At 56.3% G+C, this 20,972-nt stretch overlaps 1 protein-coding gene across 2 annotated transcripts in view; it reads left to right on the forward strand.

Moving 5' to 3' along the window:
* The first annotated feature begins 532 nt into the window (after positions 1-532).
* FGF12 (fibroblast growth factor 12) overlaps positions 533-20,972 on the forward strand; it is a 133,281-nt gene continuing 112,841 nt past the window's right edge. Inside the window, exons 1-2 of one of the 2 annotated variants that reach the window (XM_077347992.1) lie at positions 533-675; positions 758-973. In XM_077347992.1, coding sequence (XP_077204107.1) covers positions 961-973 — 13 coding nt within the window. In that variant the 5' untranslated portion in view covers positions 533-675; positions 758-960. The remainder of the gene's footprint in view (positions 676-757; positions 974-20,972) is intronic. The other variant, XM_077347994.1, reaches the window with a different exon arrangement.

Consider the following 20,972-nt stretch of genomic DNA (forward strand, 5'->3'; position numbering starts at 1 on the left):
TCAAATACTTTGGCCACCTCATGAGGAGGAAGGACTCCCTGGAGAAGAGCCTAATGCTGGGAGCGATCGAGGGCAAAAGAAGAAGGGGACGACAGAGAATGAGGTGGCTGGATGGAGTCACTGAAGCAGTAGGTGCAAACTTAAACAGACTCCAGGGAATGGTAGAGGACAGGAAGGCCTGGAGGATCCTTGTCCATGGGGTCCCCTCTGGGGAATTTGGCCTGGGTGGACCAGGAGAGATTAGCACGAGGGTGGTGCCCTCTCCCTTCCCTAGGCATACTTTGAGCTTGCAGTCTCCGGGAGTTCTGAGCCTTCCTGCCCTTTCTGGGGTGGGCTCCAGCCATTTCCTCCCCTTGTGGGGTCAGCTGCCCCTGCAGGCAGAGCTGGAAGGCCACCTCCCCCTGCAAGCTACCTCAGTCCAGTCCTGCGCCCCCCCCCCCCCACGCCGTTTCCTGGAGGAAGGGGGGGAATCCACTCCCGGCTTTCCCTCCGGCGCTCCCCCGGCTTGGCTTTGGCTGCGGGGTAAGTCCGGCGGCGGGGATTCGGCCGCGCATGCGTCCTGCCGGCCCCCGTGCGAATGCAAATCCGCCGCCCGTACAACAGAGGCAGCCGAGGCGCCGAGCGGCCACTTCCACCTTCAGCACCGGCGCCGCTGGACAGCTCCCGCCCGCCCAGGTAAGTGGGCGCCTCCTCCCCCGCCCCCGCCCCCGCCCCCGCGCATCGCCCCCGGCCTGACCGCGGCCCTCTCCCCCTGCAGCCTCCGGCGCCCCCGCGGGAGGGAGCGAGCGAGCGAGCGAGAGAAGCAAGCAAGCAAGGAGGCGGCGGCGGCGGCGGCGAAGGAGGCGGAGGCGGCCCAGCTGCCCCGAGGCCGCGCTCTCGCTCCCGGGCTGGAGAGGGCCAGGCGACGACGCAGCCGCGCGGGACTTCGCTGCAACTTGCCGGCGCTCGGCGGAGGCGGCCATGGAAGGTAAAGGTAGGTGGCGCGGGAGGGAGGGCGGCTCCGGGCGCCGCAGTGCTCCGGCAGGGAGCCGGGTCGACGGCTGGGGCGCCGGGCGGGCAGAGGCCCCGCGCTCCGGGGTTGGCTGCTGGCTCGCCCCCGCAGAGGGCGCAGAGAGCAAGGCGGGCGCCTCCGCGGCTCTCGTGGGAGGGCGGCCTCGGCGGCGGCGATTAGGACCAGGGCCGGAGGTGCGGGCCTGCCTCGGGGAGGGGGCGCCTGGCACGGGGCTCTGGGCTTGCCCTCCCGGGGTGCCGGGCCCGAGCGGCGGGCGCTCTAGCGGGGAGGGGGTGGCGGTGCGTCTCCTGGCCCCGGACCCGCCGCGTCTCTCTCCCTCTCGCCGCCGTCCCCGCCGTCCCCGCCGTCCGTCCGTGGGCATCCGCGCCTGGCCCCGCACACGCGTCCCCCGCCCCGCCAGGCCGGCTGCGTCTCCACGCCCGAGCCCAGCCCAGCGCAGCGCAGCCGGCGCGCCCTTCCATCGCCTTGCGCCGCCGCCGACCTCGGGGGACGCGGCGCCCCTTCCGCCCGCCGGGCCGTCTGGGCAGGGGCTGGGCTCCCAGGGCGGGAGCGGGACGAGGCGGCGGGCCCGAGCGCTGCGGTGGCGGCCAGGGCCGAGCCGGGCCGGCTGTTGTCGCTGGGGCTGCGAGGCAAAGGAGCGGGGGAGCCGCGCCAGCCAGGCACGCTCCGCGCAGAGCCCGCCCGATCTGCACCGTCATGCCTCCCCGGAGCCGCGCCGGCGGGGCGAGGCACGGGCCCAGGACCTGGACTGCGGGCCGGGCCGCCCGAGGCCCTTCTCTCCTGCGGCGAAGGTCTTGTGGGGGCGGCTGGAGCCTTGCGGAACGGAGACGCCGCCGGCTGCTGACGGGCTGGCTCGCCCGTCCTCCCCCCCCCCCCCCGCAAAGCATGTCCGGAGGGACCTTCTCCGAGGCGACCCCGAGAGCCCCCCCCCCCCGGGAAGCAGGGCTGGTTCTGCAAACGACTCTCTGCCGGGACCCGGGGCACTGCCCCCCCCCCCCCCCCCGTTCCCCAGAGGCGCCGTGCCCTTAGGAGAGGCCAGTTGTGTGGAGCAGCCTGCGCGGCTTGGCCAGGGACGGGAGAAGGCGGCCTGCTGCTGCTGCTGCTGCTGCTGCTGTGAGGGTTTTCTGCTGCGCAGCCCCCTCCAGGAACGCAACCGGGGGGGAGGGGCTGGCTGCTCTAGATTCGAGTCCCCCCCCCCCCCGGGCAGAACCTGGGTGGCAGCTCCCCAGAGCCAAAGGCCGTCCCTGAGGAAGGGGGCGTCCACCGCGGGCAGCTCACAGCCCCCGAGACCTTGTTAGTCTGGGAGGGGCTCCTGGGCTCGAATCCAGCTCCTCCCAAGGAAGTGCTCTGAGTCGGCCACGCTAGGCAGGACTGCCCAGATGTCTCTCTACACAGCCCTGAGTGCTAGCGACTTGAAAAGCACAGAATGCCTTAGCGGGACCTGAGGACTCTCTGGTGAGGACCTTGGCATTGCCTCTGGGGGCTGCTGCTGCTGCTGCTTCTGAGATACCAAATCTCTGGGAAGTGTCCCCGTGGATCTGAGCAGTGGCCCAAGCGCTGTCTCTAAAATGTTAGGGCCACCGTAATGTGGAGGGGTGGGCGATTTTATGGTGCATCGATGAAAGCCCCCCCCCGGATCTGGGCCCAGCAGTGTCCTGTGAACGGCCACTTTTGTGACCAACCCCTCCCAGTCTCCAGGCTGCCCCAACTGGCCGGGCCTCCTTCACTGAGTCAAGTTGCCTTTGGCCGCCCCGTGAATGGCTGACCCCCCTGCAACCCTCCCCTTTGCCCCTGGCTCAGGTCCTGCCAGTTTCCTGATGGAGTCTGTCCCCCCCCCTCCCAGAGGGTCTCCCCCCCCCCGCCTTCCCCTTTGTCTGGCTGCCTTTTTGAGTGAGTCTCTTTCCATTCTTAGTGGAGGCAAATAATTCTCATTTGTCATCATGATTGTTGTTTAAGTGAAACAAGCAGCCCCAGATCTAAGCTGGGGATCCTTCTCCACCCGGCATCGGCACTGGCTGGTTTGGGGCAGAGGGGGGCTGCCCCACTGATTTCACTAGCTGGGGTGAATGTTGAGCTGGTGGGGTGACAGAAGACATAGCTGGTCTCCTATGGGTCAGGCCAACGGTGGAGACATAGGGCAATTTGGGCAGCTGGCAGTGTAGGGAGGAGGTGCTGGATCCTCCCCATGAGCTGGGCAGAGAGATTTTCCCTTGGGGGACCTTTACCGCTCTTAAAGTGGTTCTTTGCATTAGGCGATTGTGCTTTAGAGATGCCCTTGTCTTTTACAGGATGTAGTTGCTGGAAAGGCAGTTGAAAAGAAAAGGCAGGGGAGGGGAGGGGAGGGGAGGGGGGAAGCCTTTCACCCTCTGCTCCCCAGAGAGTTCCCTGCTGAACATGGCCTCTGACTCCCCCACCCCCTGGTTTAGTGTTGACATTTTCCCTTGTCTCTCCTTGAAGGAGCTCAGAGCAGCAGGCCAGCCCCCACCCCCATTTTGTTCCTCTTGGGTCGACAACATCATAATCATCTCCTTTTTTCTGGAAGTGAGGATTATCAGCAGACAATTGCCTTAATAATATGAATAATAATCTAAAGAATAAAGCACAGCACTTATCTCCTTAGTACAGATTCACAAAACAGATATGTCCAATCACAACAAACAGCTCTGCAATTATCAGTGATCCATAAGTGCGAAAGGAAGGATCCGTGGAGGGCCTCGGGATCTGTCCTGGGCTCTGGGGTGCTCAGCATGTTTATAAATGGTTTGGATGAAGGCCTGGGGGGGGGGCTTATTAAATTTGCAGATGACACTAAACTGGGAGGGGCAGCAAACACAGCAGAAGACTGAATCAGGATACAGGATGGTCTTGACAGGCTGGAAAACTGGGCTAAAATGGATTTCAATAGTGAAAAATGTAATGTTCTGTATTTAGGTAGGAAAAGGGACAAGCATCATTATAGGATGGGCGAGACTTGTCTTGGCAGCAGTACATGTGAAAAGGATCTGGGGGTCTTAGTAGACCAGATACTGAACAGGAGTCAGCAGTGTGACTCGGTGGCTAAAAAGGCAAATGGGATTTGGGGCTGTATCAAACGGAGTATCGTGTCCAGATCATGGGAGGTGATGGTACCACTTTACTCTGCTCTCGTAAGGCCTCAGTTGTTCAGTTTAGGGCACCACATTTGAAGATGGATGCTGAAGTGACCAGTGGAGGGCAACCAAGATGGTGAGGGGTTTGGAGACCAAGTGATATGAGGAAAGGTTGGAGAGCTTGGTCCGTTTAGCCTGGAGAGAAGGTGACTAAGAGATGACATGATAATCATTTTCAAATACTTGAAGGGCTGTTAAACAGAAGATGGAGCAGAGTTGTTTTCTGTTGCCCCAATGGATTGAAATGAATTCAAAAGAATTTTTGGCTGAACATCCAGAAGAAGTTCGTGACGGTCAGAGCGGTTTCTCAGTGGGACAGGCTTCCTTGGGAGGTGGGGGGTTCTCCTTCTTTGGAGATTTTTAAACAGAGGCTGGAGAGCCATCTGACAGAGAGGCTGATTCTGTGAAGGTTCAAGGGGGGTGGCAGGTGACGGTGGGTGAGTGAGAGGGTTGTGAGTGTCCTGCATAGTGCAGGGGTGCGGGGGTTGGACTACCTTCCAACTCTATGATTCTATGACTCTATGATTCTGTGACCCTCAAGATCCCTTCCAGCTCTCTGATTCTATGATATTCAGAGGGTTCTGCAGCCTGTGAGTTGCCTTGCGCTTGGGGCTGTCTTTTGAGCAACAATGGTCTACACTCCGAAGCTTCACAAGAGTTGTATTCACCCTCTGCAATGTGAGTGACCAGTCCAGGGAAGAGGTGAGAGTCACAGCCCTGATGAGCTCTCCGGACCATATTTGGAACTGGTGAACCAAATCCAGGTCCTTCCTCTCTAGTGACAGAGGGTGTGCAACATTCTGGGCTAGTTTTGGTGACATCTGCTCAACCCCTGCACAGCAGGGCACACTCAGCACCCTGGGCCACCCAGGGCCAAATCTGCCATGAAGGCTGGCTGGGTAACCCTGGCCTTATCAGAAACTCTCCACCTGGCCTACCCCACAGGATTGTTGTTATGAGGAAATAGAGGAGCAGGAGAGCAATGCTTTGGGTAGTCTCAAATGGGGAGAAAAGTGGGACAGAAATGCAAATGGAATAGGGAATTGGTTAGAGAACCGCACTCAAAGAGTTGTTGTCAATGGTGTTTCATCAGACTGGAGAGAGGTGAGTAGCGGGGTACCTCAGGGCTCGGTGCTCGGCCCGGTACTTTTTAACATATTTATTAATGATCTAGATGAGGGGGTGGAGGGACTACTCATCAAGTTTGCAGATGACACCAAATTGGGAGGACTGGCAAATACTCCGGAAGATAGAGACAGAGTTCAACGAGATCTGAACACAATGGAAAAATGGGCAAATGAGAACAAGATGCAATTTAATAAAGATAAGTGTAAAGTTCTGCATCTGGGTCAGAAAAATGAAAAGCATGCCTACTGGATGGGGGATACGCTTCTAGGTAGCACTGTGTGTGAACGAGACCTTGGGGTACTTGTGGATTGTAAACTAAACATGAGCAGGCAGTGTGATGCAGCGGTAAAAAAGGCAAATGCCATTTTGGGCTGTATCAACAGAGGCATCACATCAAAATCACAAGATGTCATAGTCCCATTGTATACGGCACTGGTCAGACCACACCTGGAGTACTGTGTGCAGTTCTGGAGGCCTCACTTCAAGAAGGACGTAGATAAAATTGAAAGGGTACAGAGGAGAGCGACGAAGATGATCTGGGGCCAAGGGACCAAGCCCTATGAAGATAGGTTGAGGAACTTGGGAATGTTCAGCCTGGAGAAAAGGAGGTTGAGAGGGGACATGATAGCCCTCTTTAAGTATTTGAAAGGTTGTCACTTGGAGGAGGGCAGGATGCTGTTTCTGCTGGCTGCAGAGGAGAGGACACGCAGTAATGGGTTTAAACTTCAAGTACAACGATATAGGCTAGATATCAGGAAAAAGTTTTTCACAGTCAGAGTAGTTCAGCAGTGGAATAGACTGCCTAAGGAGGTGGTGAGCTCCCTCTCACTGGAAGTCTTCAAGCAAAGGCTGGATACACACTTTTCTTGGATGCTTTAGGATGCTTAGGGCTAATCCTGCGTTGAGCAGGGGGTTGGACTAGATGGCCTGTATGGCCCCTTCCAACTCTATGATTCTATGATTCTATGAAGTTGGATGGATTGGATGCTGACCCCACACTGCCTCGGTGTGGGAGACCATGGGGTAGTGTTGCCCCCCCCAACCAGGCAAAATGGCCGTGACAGAGGAGCCGGCCTTCTCTGCAGGAGCCGTCTGGCCTGTCATTGGCTCAGGATTCCTTGGTCAGCTTCATGCGCTTCCCTTGGCTGAGCCTCATTTCCCTCCTCCTCCTCCTCTTTTTTAGCCTACGTTCCCCCTTTCTCCGGTGTGGTGGGGGTGGGGGTGGGGGTGGGGGTGCAGCCCTGCCTGCAGGACTTTGCTCTTGGCCCAGTGTGCAGGTGCCGAGCCCAACGCATGAGGGACCCGGTCCCTGCCAAGAAGGTGTCCATGCTGGACTAAGATGGACAAGAACAGGGTAGAATTGGGGCCCTGCTTTGCTGGCAGCCTGCTGGGATGAGTTGGCTGATTTTTGTAAAGGTTCCTGTGGACTGTGCAGATAGGCCTTGTCCTGCCCCCTCCCCCGGCCGAGGCTGTGGGGTGGAAAGTCGCATCAAGTCACAACCGACTTCATGGCGCTTCCAGGCAAGCGACCCCCAGAGGTGGCCCACCTTTACTCCCCCCCCCACAGAGGTGCCGAGTTGTGATGAGGGGGGCTAGCTGGGCCATTCAGTTCAGGGCAGGTGAGCAGAGGTGGTTGGCCACTGCTGGCCTTTGGCTTTCTTGGGGCCTCCCATCCACATACGTACCAGGGCTGGTCCTGCTGGACTGAGAGCAGCCTGGGCCATGAGGTACATCTGGGCCAGCATCCCAGCCACAATCCCCTGATAGGCCAGTGGCCCTTCCAGAACCTGGCCAAAGGTCCAACTTCAGCCTCTCCAAGAGAGGCAGCAGATGAATTGGAGTGTGTGTGTGAGTGAGAGGGAAAGAGAGAGAGAGGGCCAGAGCTGAGCAGGGAAGGAAGCAAGGGGGAGAGGAGAGATGCATCCTAGAATCATAGAATAATAGAGTTGGAAGGGACCTCCTGGGTCATCTAGTCCAGCCCCCTGCACTATGCAGGACACTCACATCCCAATCGCTCATCTACTGTCACCTGCCACCCCCTTGAGCCTTCACAGAATTAGCCTCTCTGTCAGATGGCTATCTAGCCTCTGTTTAAAGATTTCCAAAGATGGAGAACCTACCACCTCCCGAGGAAGCCTGTTCCACTGAGAAACCACTCTCACTGTCAGGAACTTCTTCTGGGTGTTTAGACAGAATTTCTTTTGAATTAATTTCATCCCATTCGTTCTGGTCTGTCCCTCTGGGACAAGAGAGAACAATTCTGCTCCATCCTCCATATGGCACCCTTTTAAATACTTAAAGATGGTTGTCAGATCCCCTCTCAGTCGCCTCCTTTCCAGACCAAGCTCCCCCAACCTTTCCTCATACGTCTTGGTCTCCTAACCCCTCACCATCTTCGTTGCCCTCCTCTGGACACGCTCCAGTTTCTCAACATCCCTCTTCAATTGGGGTGCCCAAAACTGAACTCCAAGTGAGGCCGAACCGGAGCAGAGTACAGCGGTACCATCACCTCCCGGGATCTGGACACGATACTCTGTTTGATGCAGCCCCAAATCCTGTTCACCTTCTTAGCCACTGAGTCACACTGCTGACTCATGTTCAATGTACGGTCTACCAAGACCCCCAGCTCCTTTTCACACGTACTACTGCCAAGACAGGTTTCTCCCATCCTTAGTGATGCACATCATTTTCCCACCTAGATGCAGAACTTTACATTTTTTTGGTATTAAAATTCATTTTTTTCATTGTAGCCCAGCTTTGCAGCCTGTCAAGATCATCCTGTATTCTGACTCTGTCTTCTGGCATGTTTGCTACCCCTCCCAGTTTAGCATCATCTGCAAATGTAATAAGCACCCCCTCTTGGCCTTTCTCGAAATCATTTATGAATGTGTTGAATAACACAGTCCATGTGTGGTGGGGCTTGGCGAGGTCCCCGTGGTTCTCCTCTCTCCCCACAGAGCTTTGTGTGGGGAAAAGGGGCTGCGTCTTCCTCTCTCCCCCTTTTGTCGGCACTTCTCGGGCCCTTTATCCCCGTCTCCCTTGCCACGGATTTGATAGATGGAGCTAATTTTCGGGATACCTCAGCCCAAAGGATTTATGAGGAACCTTCCACACAGCCCCGAAGGTTCTCTTGCCATAACCGCGCAGTGGGTCCTGGGCAAGGGTGTTCCTTCTCCGTCTAAATCATTACGAATACATTATTAATGCAAAACGTTTTCCCAGACGTCATGACTGTGAGGGGGAGGAGGAGCAGCAGGATGCCGCTTGGTCTCCTCCGTGCACATTTGGAAACGGGCAAGCCAGCTGCCTGCGCTGTTTGGGGCTTCTGGGGTCAGACCCAAGGGCCGCATGCCACAAACCACCTTTAGATATCAGGATTGTTATTATACTTGTTACCTGCCCTTCCTCCACAGACTCGGGGCGGGGTCCATCCAAATAACATATAACAAGATGAAATGTATACAAATATAATCGACAATCAGTAATTAAGATCTTAACGGCAGAATCTGTTCTGCCCTCGTTGTCCTCCGGTGGCTGGTGGGGAGAGGCAGAGACGTTTTGTCAGCCCCAGAGGGAGAGAAGGGCCCATGAGGAGCACCGTCATCCCTGGCAGGGACGGAGCTACCCTTGCATTCAGGTGAGCTTGCACCTGCTGGCCAGTTAGGCTTCCCAACCTCCAGGCAGTGACTGGAGGTCTCCTGGGATTGCAACTGATGTCCAGGTGACGGAGGTGAGGTCCCCTGGAGAAAATGATTGCCTCGGAAGGGGGACTCTTTAGCATAGTAACCCCCCTGTAGTCCTTTCCAAACCCAGATTTTTCTCCACCCCCCAGATGTCCAGGTATTTTTCAGCCTGGAGCTGGCAAGCCAATTGCCAGGGGCTCAGTGGAGCCGAGGATGACCAGAAATCCCCCCCCTGCAGTCAAGGATCTGCCCTGTGCCTGCTCTTGAGCTCTGTGCACTGGAGTCGTCAGGACAAAGCCCACCTCCTCTAGGGCTGGCTGCAGTCTGGCAATTTAGGGAGGGCAGAGCTTGGGCAGAAGAGGAGCTTTCTTTCTTTCTTTCTTTCTTTCTTCCTTTCTTCCTTTCTTCCTTTCTTCCTTTCTTCCTTTCTTCCTTTCTTCCTTTCTCCCTTCCCTACCCTACCCTACCCTACCCTACCCTACCCTACCCTACCCTACCCTACCCTACCCTACCCTACCCTACCCTACCCTACCCTACCCTACCCTACCCGAAAGAATGATAGATCTGTCTTCTGGTGCTAGAAAGAAGGAATTAAAGAGAGAGAGAGAAATGGGAGAGCGCATGGAAAATTCCTGAATAAGCAGCCCAGAAATCAGTGTGCAAAAGAGGGGATCGTGCTTAGCCTCCCACCATAGTTGCATGAGCTGCAAAACCCACGCCAGAACCCACGCCTGGCCTGGCCCTGCATTGTCTCCATCGGCCCCTGCAGCACCCCGCTGGTCTCCACAGGCCACCCTCCTTAGTGGGCTCCCCGGAGTCCTTTTTGGCGGATCCGTCGGTCCCTGACTTGAGAGTGCAGAGCTGAGGAAGCCTCCCAGGGCTCTTCTTGCTGGATCATCACCCTCTCTCTTCCTGCAGCAGAACTCTTGAGCTCGCTGGCTGGCATTTTTTCTAACCCTTTTCTTAGGTTGAGCAAAGCCTGACTTGTCATTTGAAGGAGGAGCTGCATCCCACGGTCTGCTCATGTTTGGCTTGCAGGCCACAAGTACCCCAAGATCACGTTCACACACAGGGCTCCCCAGGAGAGTGTCTCCCCTCCGGTATGCCTGCTGCTCTTTTCTGTGACCCAGGTGTAGAGCTCTGCACTTCTCCTTATGCAGTTGCATCTTGTTCTCGTTGGCCCACTTTCCAGCGTGTTCAGATCCCATTGAACTCTGTCCCTGCCTTCTGGGGGTGTTTGCCACTCCTCCCAGTTTAGTGTCATCTGCAGATTTAATAAGGAGTCCCCCCACCCCCCTATCCATCACTGATAGAAATGCTGAAAAGTACCGGACCCAATCCCGACTCCTCTGGAGCTTCACTGTTCACCTCCCTCCACTGATAAAATCCCACTGGCCGCCCATCCTTGGGTGCAGTTTTGAAGCCACACCACCCTCTGAGAATCTAGTCTGCACTCCTCCAGTTTACTTATCAGATCAGCCCTTCACTCAGGCAAAGAAGGAAAGGAGGTTGGTCTGGCAGGACCCTTGCGGGCAAATCCATGCTGGCTGATACCAGAAGACTGTTTTAAAGTGTAGAATTCCTGACATGCTCCCGCATTCCACTCCTCTGCCATGTTGCTCTGATATCCACTGGGGGTAGTAGGCAGCGGGTGCAGAGTCTGCAGCGAGGGGAAAGATCAGGCCAGGGGAAGAGAATTAAAAAAAGGGGGGTGTTCTGATGTCGTTCTTAGGAACTAGAAGGCCCCTGGGTTCACATCCCCACCTCCAAACTGGGCTTTGGAACTCCCTCCCTGCTTTGCTTCTCCTGGCCCCTGCGCTTCTGAAATTCGGAAAAGGCCTTTCCCTCCTCGGAGACCTTCCTTTGTCAGCTTCTCTCCACTCCTGTGGGCTTCCAGGGCTCCATCCCCCCTCTCTCGCCCGCTCTGTCCTCCTCCTCCTCCTCCTCCTGGCTGTGCTGCTGATGCTGCAGGGTCCTTCCCCTCTTTTCACTTCCTGCAGCAAGATGCCCAGACAGCTTTTAGCAGAGCAGGTGAGACAGAAATGTTTGCAATAGAGAGGGGCATTACAGTGCAGCGTCTTGCCAAGGCCTGAGCCAAGGTGTGGGAGGCAGGCCTTGGCAGGAGACTGCTGGGTGCGGAGACCACTGGGTGGGCAAAGGTATGGGGGGGGCTCTGCAGGGAGTGTGCCCCACCCCACAACTTCAGAGCCTTTGAGGGCATTCCTGCCAAAGCATTCGGGCCCAAAATGAGTGTTTATAATTGGGGAGGGGTTCTTAGCCAGCTGACGTGTCACTGATTTCCCTGCCCTGGCCACAGGGCTTGGGCTTTTCTGGTCCTGAAGTCAGTACTAGAGAGATCTGCATGACGCATAGGGCAGATGTGGGGAGTGTCTTTGGGAAGGCCATTTGGACAAGCTGCTAGAGCCAGAACTCCTCCAGCTGGACGGCGGCTCAGCAATCGAGTGAAGAGGCTGTGCTTGAAGGCAGCTGCCCTTAGTAGCATCCCACCACCAGGTGTGTTCCCCAACGTGGTGCACCTGGGCACCATGACACCCGGGTACATGTCTCCTGGCACCCACCAAGTGCCTTAAGACAGTGTGTGGGGGCAGATGGGGCTTCTACTTAGCCGGGCTTCTGACTGCCTGAGCAGGGTACAATGGCCCAGGGCTGGCTTCGTTCTCCCTCGCTCTTTCCCAGTGTGTTTTGAACATGGCTCCTCTTGTTCCCTGTGGCTGCATTGCCCGTGTGTGTGTGGTTCTTCTTCCTGTGGAGGCTGCTGTGGGGCTGTGCATAGGCCCACGGTGCTCTTCTTGCACCAGCAGTGCTGGAAGACCTGACTGAGTTTGGAGCCCCTTTTCTTCTGGGCCTGTGAATGTGGCGAAGGGAGCCAGGGAAGCTGGGGTCAGCCGATTTAATTCGAGGGGCCCAGAGGGCGGGGGGTGCCTTTCCCTTGGGTCTGCGCACGGGGTGGCCAGGCGGCAGGACCCCTGGCTGGGCAAGGGGACCTCCAGGGAGCCATGGGCAGTGAAATGGGGGCCAGAGCAGGGGGTGCAGGGGCTGGCGAGGGCGGGGCTCCTCTGGGTCCAGCATTTTGTAGCAGCCAAGGTGACAGAGGAGAGCTCAGCAGGAGGGCGGGTCCAGCCAGGGGCAGGAAGAGTGTGTGTATGTGTGTGTGTGGAGGGGGGGGGGGCTCTGAATCCACTCCAGAAAGTTGGCTTCGTAGTTTCGGGGGATGCAAAACAGTCGGAAGAGACTCTGGCAGGCTTTGTGGGCAGAGGGAGCGGCATGGCTGAAGGCGGGTGAGGGAGGGGGGGGAGAGGCAATGGGGCGGGGGGGGGAGCTAGCGGGCGGCAAATGGGGTGTGTGCCAACGAAGCGCGTGGCAAAGATGTGAGCGATGTTCAGGGGGCCAGCCGCAAGGCCAAGGGCAGATGGGTGGGGAGGCAGCGTCTGGAAAGGGGGGGGGGTGGCCAGAGCTTTCCTGGGCACAGGGGAGGGGGAGGGCAGGAAAGCAGCTCCTGGAGGCAGGGGGGGGAGGGCATTGCTGCACCTTGGCCTGAGTCATTCTTTGGGGCAGGGCTCCAATGATCTGCGGTGTGTGTGTGTGTGTGTGTGGGGGGGTCCTACTGCTGTGGACTTGGGGGCTCCACAATGTCCAGGGATGGCTCCCCTCTGTGCGAAGCCCTTGGGAGCAACCCTTCGTGGGTCAGGACTGGGGTGGCCTCAATATGCCAATGACGACCAGCCCTACATTCTGAAATCCCAATTCCCTTGAAATGCTCTAGAGCAGGGGTAGGCAAACTGTGGCCCTCCAGATGTCCATTGACTACAATTCCCATGAGCCCCTGCCAGTATTTGCTGGCAGGTGCTCATGGGAATTGTCGTTCATGGACATCTGGAGGGCCGCAGTTTGGCCACCCCTGCTCTAGAGTCTCTGGGCCAGTGATGGAAGTGACAGATCTGCCACCCAAGCCACAAGCAGGGTGGTATTTCCTGTCCCCTGGGAAAGGGGTCTGGGGTCATACCTAGGTGGCGTTGGGGTCCTAGGTAAGACGAAGAAGAAGAGTGGGTTTTCATACCCTGCTTTTCACTGCCTGAAGGAGTCTCCAAGCGGCTGACAGTCTCAAAGCAGATCCAATCACCTTCCCTTCCTCTCCCTACAACAGACACGCTGGGAAGGAAGTTAAGCTGAGAGAGCTCAGAGAGAACTGCTCTGTGAGACTAGCTCTAACAGGACTGTGACTGGCTGTAGGTCACCCAGCTGGCTGCATGCAGCGGAAGAGATGGGGAATCCAGCCTGGCCCTCCAGAGTAGAGCCTGCCACTCTAAACCTACACCATGCTGACTCGCTTGGGCCAAGGGATCCCACCAAGCCCTTCCCCTGGCCACGTCTATCCAGAAGACAGGCAGATGGAAGCCCAGCCCTTTCTCCCTCTGCACCTGTCCTGGTCCCCCAAGCCTACGTCGTTCCTGATGATGCACCCACAGCTCAAGACGGGGCGTCCCAAAGACCCACAACCACCGCAGGCCCATCACAAGGGGGTGGGTGGGGCCCCTGGAGGGCTGGGTGAGGCTGCAGCCTCTGGGTGAGTCCCGTCCTGTGTGGTTCCTTTTGGCACAGACTGCGGCGATTCCTGGCTCCCTCTTCCCCCACTTGTAAAACTCTTGTTTGGACAGGCAAATGCGACTCCTGCAAAAGCCAGTGCAAGCCTTGGCTGGGGCTGTGCTGGTTGCTGCTGGCCAAGGAGGGAGTGGCCGTCTCTCGCGTGGAAAAGGCATGGGGCTGGGGGCGGGGCAGAGCCAGGGGAGAGGGGGATTTGGGGATGGGAAGGAACCCAGCGAGGGTAGGACGTCATCGCATCCCCCTCTGAAGGCACCTTTTCTCTCCAGGGAAACTGTAGTCTGGAGATTAGTTGTCATTCCAGGATCTCCAGGTCCCTCCTGGAGGCTGGCATCGCTAAATGATCCAGATTTGGAGATCAGCTTTTGCTCAGAGCTTTCAAAGGGGGTCAGTAGAGAGAGTCGTTCTCTACCTTTCTGCATGAAATTTTAAAAAGGCAGATCTGAAGAAGGGCCCTGAGTGGCCCCAAGTCATTGGCCAGCATCTTCAGGCAATTCATAAACGCAGAGACCCCGCCGTGTCTCTGATGGGTTTCCGGAGCAGGCAGCCTCCTGCCTTCAGCCTGGCCCTTTCTCCATTGGCAGCCCTTCTCATCACAGCAGGCCCAAACACTGAAGCAACCCACAGCCCCGCATGCAAGGCTCCCTCTTGGTTGGCCTCCCAGGGCATTTGGTTTGGGATTGTTCTGTGCAATCAGCACAACTACCTGAGACATTTCTGGCTGTGGCTTCTTGGCTTCCTGTCCGATTTGGAGGAGGGGGCTTGACTTTGTACCCCTCAGCCAAGTAATCATCTCTGTCAGATTTCCAGAGAATAGGGGCTGTGGTTTCAAGGCAAGACCGAAGGAGAGAAGCGGAATGAGTGGCCTTGTCCTCTCCCTTTTGCCCATTCAAATGAGTATCAGGTGAACCCCCAGAAGACTACTGAGAAAGCCTCCATCTCGGAGGCTGGTTGTGGATCAGAAGAGGCTGCTGGAGAGGATTCGGCCGGGATGATCAGGGATGCAGTTGTGGGGCTTGATGTCTTTAATGTTTTGTTGTTGCTGGGAGAGGCGGCCTAAAAGCACGACAAACAAACAAACACTAATGAAGGAATTGAAATTGGTCAGGAATTCCTGTTCCTTGGCAGCAAACTCAACCCAAAGGGAGGGAGGTTGCAGCCAAGAATCCAGAGGCAGACGGAGCCCTGGAGCAGCTAGAAAAGGGCCTCAAGTATAAGGAGCAGATCCATCGAGATCTGGCCATCGAGATCTGTCCCGCTAGAACAGGGATTCCCAAACAGGGGCCCAGGGGCCCCTGGGGGTCTGCCGGCACTCCAGAGGGAGTCCACAGCTTCCCCCCCCACCTTAATGGACTCAGCCACAAGCTAGAATACCATCTGCTTCCTTTGCTCCCCCTTTCACCCCCTCCTTAGTGTGAGGGAGTTCTCTTGTGCTTCCCGTGCGTGGGAGGGGGCAGAGTCTGCACTTATACTACCTTAAACCCCCTGCTCCCCCCCCCAAAGTACTCCTTGAGTCTGCCTATTAACATGGGTGTTTCTGGGGGTGTGGTAGGGTGGTGTGGCCAGTTGACCACTTCTGGGGCTCCTCAAAACCTGAGACATTATTTTAGGGGCTCCTCCATGGTCAAAGGGCTGAAAAGGGCTGTGCTGGGGATTCCTCATTACTAGGCAGGCGTGTGGAAGTTGGACAGTGAAGAAGGCTAACAGGAAGAAAGGTGTCCCTTTGGAAATGTGCTGCTGGCGGAGGGTCCTTGGCCAAACCCAGCCCGCCTCTCCCTGGAAGCTCAAATGGCTAAACTGAGGCTCCTGTACTTGGTCACATGACGAGAGCACAAGGGTCATCAGAAAAGACAACCATACTAGGAGAAGTGGAAGGCAGCAGGAGAAGAGGGAGACCCAGCAGGAGGTGGATGTCAAGGAAGCCATGAAGGAAGGCTCTCCCTTTGCAAGACCTGGGCAAGGGGGTTAACAGTCGAATGTTTGGGAGGTCCTTAATCCATATGGTTGGAAGCGACATGATGGCACTCTAACACACACACACACACACACAATGGGCATTACACATGGTGTAATGGAAGTCAGCATGGATTTGTCTCCAACAGGTCCTGCCAGACCAACCTGGTTTCCTTTTTTGACCAAGTAACAGGTTTGCTGGATCGGGGAAATTCGGTTGATGTCATTTACTTGGATTTTAGTAAAGCTTTTGACAAGGTTCCCCATGATGTTCTGATGGATAAATTGAAGGACTGCAATCTGGATTTTCAGATCGTTAGGTGGATAGGGAATTGGTTAGAGAACCGCACTTAAAGAGTTGTTGTCAATGGTGTTTCATCAGACTGGAGGGAGGTGAGTAGCGGGGTACCTCAGGGCTCGGCCCGGTACTTTTTAACATATTTATTAATGATCTAGATGAGGGGGTGGAGGGACTACTCATCAAGTTTGCAGATGACACCAAATGGGGAGGACTGGCAAATACTCCGGAAGATAGAGACAGAGTTCAACGAGATCTGAACACAATGGAAAAATGGGCAAATGAGAACAAGATGCAATTTAATAAAGATAAGTGTAAAGTTCTGCATCTGGGTCAGAAAAATGAAAAGCATGCCTACTGGATGGGGGATACGAGACCTTGGGGTCCTTGTGGATTGTAAACTAAACATGAGCAGGCAGTGTGATGCAGCGGTAAAAAGGGCAAATGCCATTTTGGGCTGTATCAACAGGGGCATCACATCAAAATCACAAGATGTCATAGTCCCATTGTATACGGCACTGGTCAGACCACACCTGGAGTACTGTGTGCAGTTCTGGAGGCCTCACTTCAAGAAGGACGTAGATAAAATTGAAAGGGTACAGAGGAGAGCGACGAAGATGATCAGAGCAAGCAAGGTTCCTCGACAACACCTTGTCTAAACTAAGGCACAGGCAAACAGGTCTAGCCTACAACCCCTCAGCCAACACACACCCTCTCCACAAGAACCCGTGGTACGTGGGAAGACTTCAGACAGTCACAACAGCCAGGGAGGCTGAGCCAGGTGAAGGGAGATGGATGGGGGAAAGGTGGGAAAGGGAAAACCTGGACCGGACCAAAGCAATGAAGCATGGCCAAATGGCCTGCTAGCAGATCTAAAAGGCTACTACCAACCAGGGCAGAAGCAAAGCATCCTGACACCTGGGTAGCAGTGGGCAGATCTAGGGGAACTGGACTCCCCAACGTGGGGGGGGGGGGAGCAAGTGCAAAGTGTAGGGCTGGGGAAATTATGGACATTTGGGGGTGGAGCTAGAGAAAGGCGGGGCTTGTGCTGTCCTTTTCTCCAGGGGAACCGATGTCTGTAGTGCAGAGATGAGCTGCCACTCTGGGAGCTCTCCAGGCCCCGCCTAATTTGTGGCTTTGTAATGTCCACAGGCAAGGCATGAAGAGCTGTGTAAGTGTGTGTGTGTGTGTGTGTGGCATTGTGCCGAGGATGCATGGGCTTAATCTCTGCCTGGCCAGGCTGAAATGGCTCCTGCTGCAGAAATCCCTGACTCATGGGGAGTGAACCTGATAATGCTGTGTCCGGGGCTGCCACGGGGTGAATCGTAGCTGGCCACCACACCGAAGGGTGGAAGGGCAGCGTCTAAGTGCAGGTCCTCCCAGGGAGACTCTGAGGACCTCTGGAGTGAAGAAAGTAAGTGGCCAGGTGCTTGGGCATACCTTCATGCGCATCATGAATTACAGATCGTGCTTTCTGGTGCTAGAGCTTGTGCCGGGTTGAGACCATGCCTGTATCTGCTGTCTCTTGATCTGGATAGCCCAGATCAGGGGCAGTCAAACTGCGGCCCTCCAGATGTCCATGGACTACAATTCCCATGAGCCCCTTGTGGCTCCCCCACAAGTGGCACAGAGCCTGCGTTTGCTGGGACCTAGAGAAGAGCTATCTCCCGTGGAAAACTCCTCCTTTCTCTTCCTTCACTGTTTCAGGCATTCTCGCAGGTGTTCAGTTCCCCCCCCCCATCCCGCCCCACGGGCAAAGATTTTTGCACAACTGAGAGCCTGCGCCTGTCAACAGAGGCCCAAACTGGCCTAAAAAACCCTCCTGGCTCTCCTGAGGGACTAACAAGGCAACAAGGATTGACCCCACCCCTCGTTGCAGAAATGCATTTTGAGCAAACTCTGACCGCCCAGGGAGCGGGAAAAGGGTTTCCGGGCCTTCTTCTTGCCATCCTGCCTGATTTTCCGGCTCGCTGCCCGCTGTGTAATTAGAGAGCTTCGTCATGAAAGCCATTCCTTTTAATGGGCCAATTTTTAATTGGGCTTTTGTTGCGAACTCCCTGTGGTTCTCCTCGTCGGAATGTGAGCTGACACAGGGCTGGGATTCCACAAGAGCTTTGCCCCATCAGGCCGGGCAGGTGGGGGATGGACAGGATGGGCGGGGAAGGCCAAAGTGGCTTCCTTGGGCACTTATGGGGGTGCGATCCCCCCCCAGCTGAGTCTCCTGAACTTGCTTTGACTAGAAAGACAAATCAACGCTTTTCTGACCCTCTGCAGAGAAAGGGGGGCTCCGAAGGGACTTTAGGAGAGTTGAGGATGTCGGGCACTATCGGATGCCCCTGGTCAGAAAGTTGCCTGGCTGCAGCTCAGGGGCAGAGCATCTCCATGGCACAAGGGGGCTCCAAGCTGAATCCTGGGCACCCCCAGGCAAAGGGATCATGTGACACAGAATGGGGGAGCCGTCTGCCCCACCCAGTCAGGGATGACAAGATCCTGGCCCAGCAGGACAATGTGAACGGGACACGGAGGCACCAAGGTCACCTCCCCATTCAGTGGGGCGGGGCCACAGCTCAGGGGGAGAGCTCTTGCTCAGCATGTGAAGGAGGAGTCAGATTAGAAGGCCGCACTGCTAACCACCACACCAAGCTGGCACCAAGATGGGAAAGGCCCCAACCGGAGACCCCGTTGAAGAGCTGCCAGTCTGAGTACATGAGACTGACTCTTGATGGGCACAGGGTCCGAGTCAGTAAAAGGGGGCTTCATGGGTTCAGTCCCGTCTTTGGAGGAGGGGCTGTGGCTGAGCGGCAGAGCCTCCACTTGCTGTACAGAAGGCCTCCGGCTCAGTCCCCAACAACTTGAGTTGAAAATATCTGGCAGCTGGTGATGAGAGCAACCTCAGCCGTGGCCCCTGGAGAGCGGCTGAGCAGACAGGACTGACCTGCATGGGCTTCCAGGGGCTTCCTGAGTCCTGCTCAAATTGCCCTGCTGAGTCAGATCCCTTGGTCCATCAAGGTCAGTCTTGACTGGGGGAGGGGGATGAGGACTTCCCCAATCCATGTCACATGATCACTTTGACTAGAGGGGCCCAGGGTGGGTCACTGTGGGTGGGCAGGTAGTTGTGAGTGTCCTGCATGGTGCAGGGGGCTGGACTAGATGACCTGTGAGGTCCTTTCCTTCCAATCCCATGACTCTGTGCTTCAGTGAAAGTATTGCTGGAAACGTCTGTGGGCCACGAGGGACAGAGAGCTCCTGGACTCTGGGCCCCAAAGGGGTGAGAAAAGCAAATACTGCTGACCCCCAATTCACTTCGACCACAAAGGATTACATTTTCCAGCTCCCAGTTTTAATGAGAAGTATTTATCTCAAACTGGCTGGGCTGGGCGAACCCCCAATGGCAAGACAAATATGGCAAAAAGGAAACACCGAGAAACTTCGTCTCAGGGGAGCCCCACATTGTACTGAGTAATCTGCTTCTGTTTTGCTGTAAAAATGTTTGCTTCAGGAAAACGGCTTCGTAGTTGAGTGACATTCCTGCCATTCATTTAATTGTAATTCTGCCATGAACATTGTTTATGTGAACACAGTTGACTTCTGCTCCTTATGCAGCGGGGCGGGGCGGGGCGGGGCGGGGCGGGGCAGGCTGGCTCAGCTACCCCAGCATAGAACTTCATAACCCAGCAGAAACCGGAACACGAGTCTCTGGCGTCGCCCTGGCTCTTCTTGGACAGGGGCTTTGAGATGTCGATTTGAGGCCTTCTTGAGACGCTTCTGGGGATTCCTCAGTGAAGAGACCAGTGACCAGGGACAGATCTGCTTGTCACAATCCATCGTCCCCCTCACTCCACAGCTTCAGCCAAGCGAAATTATTATTTTATGGATTTTAATATCCGGGTATTCAGGACACGAGGGAAAGAACCAGAGCTAGAAAAACTGTATTGCTTATTAGGACCTTTTGAAGGGGGCAGCCCTTCTTCTTAACCTGGGAGGGAGGGAGATACCTGCCTTCCCCCAGGGCAGCCGCTCTGCTGCTGCTGTCCTGCCCGCCGGTGCTGAAGTAAGGCTGCCTGGAAGGGGTTGGGATTGTGCTGTCTGCCTAGAGGTCCTGTAAGCAGGAGGCCCCCTCCCCTCCCCCCCCCGCTTGGGGGTCAGGGTCTGGGAAATGCTCGGTGTGGAGCGCCTGCTCTACTCTGGGGGCGGCTGGGCCCTCTGGCTCTCCTGAGGCCTGGCTGGGCTTCTGCCATCCAGAATCGCTCTCATCTTTTCTGGCAGCGGCGCTCTGGCTGGCTGCTGATGCATCTCCAGGCAAATGCAGCCCTGGCAGCAGGGAAGGGACTCTTAGCAGGCCCACGGCTGTCTGCTGAAAGGCCCCGCTTAATATTTCATGCCGCAGCATCTCCCGGCACGGCGGAGGAACCGGAGGCCTCACCGAGGCAGGGAAGACACTGCCGGCCCTCAGATCCTGTGCGGGAAATGGAGGCTTCCTAATGATGCTCTTGAGAGGGACCCTGGGATCACAGGGCCAAGCCTGCCGCTGGAGGACTGGGACACCAATCAGACAGACACCCAGTTCTCCTTTGGCATGTCAAAGGGCTCATACGGGAGCAGGTCTGCTAAGCCAGCTCCAAGTGTGAACGGGCAACTTTCCCCTGTAGGCCTTTTTTCGTGCTCCCATTCCCTCCCCCCCCACCCCCACGGCCTCAGAGGCGGGGTTTACAGTCTACGCACCCACCTGGGGGGGAGGGGGGAGGGGGTTGATGCCTACGTGAAAAAAAAGGACATCGTTTTTACTTTGCACCTCCCTGGTTGTGGTTTTGCTTCCAGAGCACTTGTGGTGAGCCTGTTTCTAGCTTATCATCTTCTTGAACTTTTAAACTCGTATTTCTAAGAAACATCTGAGTCCTCCGACTTGCAGTTTGGGCAGGTACCCGGGGGGGGGGGGAGAAGGGGGCCCCTTAGCAAAAAGGCAGGCATGGCGAAGCTTGCCTCGCCCACCTGCCCCAATACGAGCCGGGCCTCGGAGTAACACGTGGTTTCCTCTCCGGGAGCCTTTTGCTTGTATGGAGACAGTAAACGGTGTGTGTGTGTGTGGGGGGGGGGGGGAGGGAGCCATTGACAGTTTTATTTCTCATGTG

This window comes from Paroedura picta, chromosome 8, assembly GCF_049243985.1.
Source record: "Paroedura picta isolate Pp20150507F chromosome 8, Ppicta_v3.0, whole genome shotgun sequence".
NCBI lineage: Eukaryota > Metazoa > Chordata > Lepidosauria > Squamata > Gekkonidae > Paroedura > Paroedura picta.